General features: G+C 47.9%; 1 protein-coding gene across 1 annotated transcript; it reads left to right on the top strand.

Moving 5' to 3' along the window:
- Positions 1-909: 909 nt before the first annotated feature.
- On the top strand, positions 910-1,626 carry LOC100825903 (transcription initiation factor IIB-like). The gene has a single exon (XM_003565917.2). The coding sequence runs from the start codon at positions 910-912 to the stop codon at positions 1,624-1,626; it is 717 nt and encodes a 238-aa protein (XP_003565965.2).
- Positions 1,627-4,972: the final 3,346 nt, after the last annotated feature.

Raw genomic sequence — 4,972 nt, 5'->3', positions numbered from 1 at the left:
CGTCTAGAGAGTGCTTTATGTGGCAACAATTAATGGAAATCTTGCGGCGCCAAACGAGAGAGGTGGAGGGGGCGGGGAGAAAGGTAGCCAAGGGAAAGTTGTTGCGTAGGGTTTGCTCGGCAGAGAACGACAACAACCAACGTGGGGCTTTCTATTTTGCAAATGCATGCACGGGACCGCATATCTGATTTTCCCAAAACGAAACTGGTCTAGGTACCGGTTGGGAGAGAAACCCTAGAAGTCCCCTGATGAAAAATAATAGTAGTGAAATCCGATGTTTCTTTTAAACGAATGAATTAAATCCGACTTGAGATGGCAACGGTATTTTAATAAAATATGTATTAAATGAAATAGAATGCTATTTTGATAAAATTAGAGCAATCATATTAAAATTTCAATGATATATACTAAGGAAATAATGTATATGGCACAACAAAATTTTAATGGTATATGAATAGAAATTCAGTAACATATCGATAAATAATATTACTCCCTCCGTACTAAAATAACTGACGTACGTGGATCGGAGGTAGTATATTGAAATAAAAACACCAAGTGGTACAAACTTGTAGTATAGTGAAATTTAGTTGGTATTCAAATTTTGAAAATCCCTCGAGATAGATAGGACGTACGTTTGTCAGCAATGCAGCCTACTCCGGGCCTGTCTGTCGTAGGTGGCCTTCCGGGTCGATCAAACAGGCGCAAAGGAAAAAAAAAAAGAAAACGATCCAGACCGTAGCATCAGCATCGGACGACGCGGAACGCGAAGCAGCGGCACGTACCGACCTGCCCTAGAAAAAGGGTCGCCAAGCAAGCAACTGACGATCGATCGAGCCGCCCCGCCGCCGCCCCACATTTCTCGGCGCTCGCTCGCTCTCTCGCAAGGGCGCCTGCAGTCCCGATCAAACAATGGCGCGCCGCCGCGGCAGCGTCGGGTCGCGGGTGAAGGGGTTCGACCCGATCTCCGAGATGGCGGGCCGGCTCGGGGTCGAGGCGCCCGTCAAGGAGCGGGCCAAGGAGATCTTCCGGGAGGTGGAGGATGCAAAGGCATGGCCGCGCGGCCCGCCCTTGCTCGGGGACCGGAGCAAGGTCACGCTCTACGCGGCCGCCTGCCTCTACGTCGCCTGCCGCAACGCGTGCTCGCCGCGCACGCTCAAGGAGCTGGCCGCGGCGGCGTGCCCCTCCGCCGCGGCGGGCGCGGCCATTTCGAGGGTGGAGATCGCCAAGATGGCGATGGGCATCAGGATGCGGCTCAGGGACGAAGGCCCGGGGCAGGCGCCGGGCGTCGGCGTGCTGAGCGCGTCGAGCTACCTCCGCCGCTTCGGGGCGCGGCTGGGGTTGGGGGAGCGTGGGATGGCGGCGGCGGAGGAGGCGGCGAGAAGGCTGGAGCAGAGCGGCCTCGACGTGCGCCACAACGCCGAGTCCGTCGCCTCCGGGATCATCTACATGGCGGCGGAGGGCGCCGGGTTCTGCGTCACCTACAAGGGCGTCGCGGCGGCCGTCGGCGTCACCGGGGCCACCGTCAGCGCCGTGTGCAGGAAGCTGCGCCCGCACGCGCAGATGCTCTTCGGGTATAGCGTGCCTGCCACCATTGCTGCTTGCTGTGTCCGTCCTCTCCGTGTCTGAATTAAACTTAATTTGCGGTAGAAACTATATAATGTGCTTGTTGGTTAAGTTTAGCGTTTCTGCTTTATTGCTTCGCCGTATATACTTGCTTGATATATTAGCTCGTTTCGGACCTGTAGCGAGCAGAGATGTTTGTTAAATTCCTAGCAGATCGTGGACGTGAATCTTTTGTTTCGTTTTGTACTGTGTTTATATTTATATCTATGATATGTTTTCCGGTGAATTGTTCAGTGTAGAGGGAATGAATCCCATGATTTTGCAGCGCTGCATGCATGCACTTTGTACCTGCCCTGTGTGTGTATGGCGTAAGATCATATGATGCCCTAATGACTAGCGCCTACTGTTACAGTGGACAGTACATGTATGCATGGAAATATAAATATAGTCACATACATCTGGGAGGATGTTGAGCTTGGTCCTGAAGTCCTTGAACAGCAATGATATATGGAAGTCAAGTCCCTTGAACACCAAGTGGAATGGCTTGGTGAGTGTGGAGCTTGAGCAACAAGTAGCGCAGCCAGCAAGACTCAGCAGCATACTAGCTTGCAGCCGCCCTATATTTGACCTCAGTGCTGAAGTACGTCGAACCCTTGGTGTATCGGGGGATATACATTTTATGAGCTGAAAGTGGGTGTTTCAGGGAGCATGCATGCATAAACAAACAAACTGTTGTACAACGTATGCAATGTCAGAGTGTGTCAATGTGACGTACTGGAGGAGCTCCAGCTGGGGCTTCCGTGGAGGGAAGGATCAGGAAGGCTTTGCTATCCTGAATAGAGAGCTCGGACCTGATCATGTCTATATGAGAATGGAGATGGAATTGCAATGTACCATGTTGGCTTGATCCAAAAGCTCTAAGCAAGCCATACTGTTGTTGGGAGAGAAACAGCCCACGTTGTTATGGTGGACGTTAATGGCATGGAAGCGGTGTATATATGTCGTCGAGGTCACTAGTGAAATTCTTGTTTAAGAGAGATGTAATGATAGAAAATTAACCGATAGGGAGGAAGTATTTGCGATTAGGATTATGTCAACATAAAGCAAACAAGTAGGCAGTTTAATTAATTCCCTATCGTATATCGGATCGGCTGAGTGTGCAGCTTTACAACACAGATGTCAACGAGCTTGTAATGAGCTTAACGATCGCTGGTGAGTATTTAACGAACTGAACCCTTCTTTCAGATTGTTATTGATAACGAGCTTTACGATCTCATCATAACAAACTAAGTAGGATCGTTATAGGTAGCGCTAGATCGTTGTATCAGGCCAATGTTACCGTCTAGATCCCGTGATGATAAATTAATCCACTTCCTGGTAATGATGTTGACACCTGCAAGGACAAGTACCAAAGACCAAGTGTTACTATGCAAGAAGGCATTAATTAAACTCGTCAAGCATATAAATCTACCCCAATTAGGGTCCTTAGTGCAGAACGGTAGGAGGAGGGTATGGGACGGAAGGTGGCAGAAAGATTGAACAATTTCTTCAGCATGGGATATCCAGATGTTCTCCACGGTCATCATCGTATGTAAATTTTGGGGTCGCTATATTATGAAAGCAGTGGATGAGATAGGGCAAGACGTGGCATCGGTGGAGTGGACGGGGGATGGTTCAGTAGGGAATCAGTCCCGGAATCGCGCGGGGTAACTGAATGTGCAGAGTTTGGAGGAGATCTGATCGAGAGGGACCCAAGGGGTGTTATGCGGAGCAGCTGCCTGCTGAGATAGGTGGGGCTCGGATCTTGGGAAAGATCGGTTCCAGGAGGACTCAATTGTTCGCGGCAGCTGGAAGGTGTTTGTTGGGGTTGATGTTATTTCTGCAGAAAAATAAAGAAAGTTGGTTTCATCAAATGTGGCATGTCGAGAAAGAATGGTGCGCTACACAAATTAGAGGATGTGGCGATAAGATCAGGAAAGCAGAGGCACCCATAGGGATTAGAGGTGATCATAAGAATATAAGAGAGTACCCAGAATTAATTTGGACCGTCCATTTTTTAGATCTAAGGGCTCGGATTTGTTACTACTCCCTAATACTCCAATTGTGAAGTGTGGAGTAGTAGAGTGGAGTAATCAGAATTAAGGACAAAAAGGTAATTTCGTCAAGAAAAAAATCCCCAAAACACACGCCGACCAACACCGGAGACTACCTCCCGCAGACCCACGTCATACCCGGGCAAGGGAGTGGAGGGTGGAGGCGGCGGCGCATGCTGGGCGAGGGCTGGTCGAGGACGGCGGCGGCATCTGTTAGGAGGGAGAGGCGGCCGCGCGAAGGGAAGAGGGCGGCGTGCCGGGCAAGGATGGCGGCGGCCGCGCGCATCGCGACTACGAGAGAGACGAAGAAGGAAATAATTCTAAATTTATTTTTATCCATGCAAAAATGTGAAAAAACAAAAATGCCCATGTATAATACTCCATTTAATCCTGCTGGAGTAACAGGTACAGGAGAATTTGCCATATAAGATGGATATGGATGCCATAGAGGAGAAAGTGAGTGGGGTGGCAAAATTGATAAGAGCAGGAAGGGCATAGTTAAGTAGGTTCAAAAGGTGGGTGAAAGTGTGCATGGCTCCGACATGTACATAATTCAAGTGGGACGTTGGCTTGAATAAGAAGCATGCGAATGACATTGTTGGCAGTGCAAATATCCAGCTTTGCCATTTCAAGGTGAGGTATGGTGATGCGAGAGACGATAGCTAGAAGATGGAATTGATAGAGAAGGAGTGAAAAGCTCGATTTTGAGGAATTAATCACCTCCATATCACACTGCACAAACTGAATAATTAATGACATGATATTGAGTCCGAACAATGGAAATAAAAGGTTTTAACATAGAGGCAGTATGGATTTTATTAGTGGGGAACATCCATGAATAATGAGAATAATCATCAAGAATTAATCATTAGATATAAATTTTAACCTAAAAAACTAGAGATCAGAGACGTCCATAAATCACAGTGTATAAGTTGAAATGGAACACAAGACATAATCTAGGCTGACGACCCAATTGGGCAAGCCTCACACAAAGGAAATTTTTTACTGCATGAAATAAGGAGATCAGGGGAGAGTCTTGAAAGACATTTGTCGCTAAGTTGCTCGAGTCACCGGTGCCACAAATCTTGAGTGGATGTAGCGGAGAGAACAAGCAAAGCTTGAGCTGGGGCACCAAAGAAGGGGTAGAGGTCGCCAAGGCTATTGGACCTTAGAAGAATTCTCTTTGTTGGTACTCACTCCATTTCAAATTAGCTGTAAATGCCTGCTTGCAAGTTTTATCAAAATACTTGTATATTCTTACTTCCAAAGTCTAATCATTGCACTTTTATTTTCCTAGGCAGACACTTTAATTCTAT

Source organism: Brachypodium distachyon, chromosome 2 (assembly GCF_000005505.3).
Source record: "Brachypodium distachyon strain Bd21 chromosome 2, Brachypodium_distachyon_v3.0, whole genome shotgun sequence".
In the NCBI taxonomy this organism is placed as follows: domain Eukaryota; kingdom Viridiplantae; phylum Streptophyta; class Magnoliopsida; order Poales; family Poaceae; genus Brachypodium; species Brachypodium distachyon.
The sequence above is the reverse complement of the archived record's forward strand: the minus strand, read 5'-3'. Positions and strand labels throughout refer to the sequence as shown.

Coding starts and splice junctions, on each gene's coding strand:
- LOC100825903 (XM_003565917.2), top strand. CDS start 910: ATGGCGCGCCGCCGCGGCAGCGTCGGGTCGCGGGTGAAGGGGTTCGAC.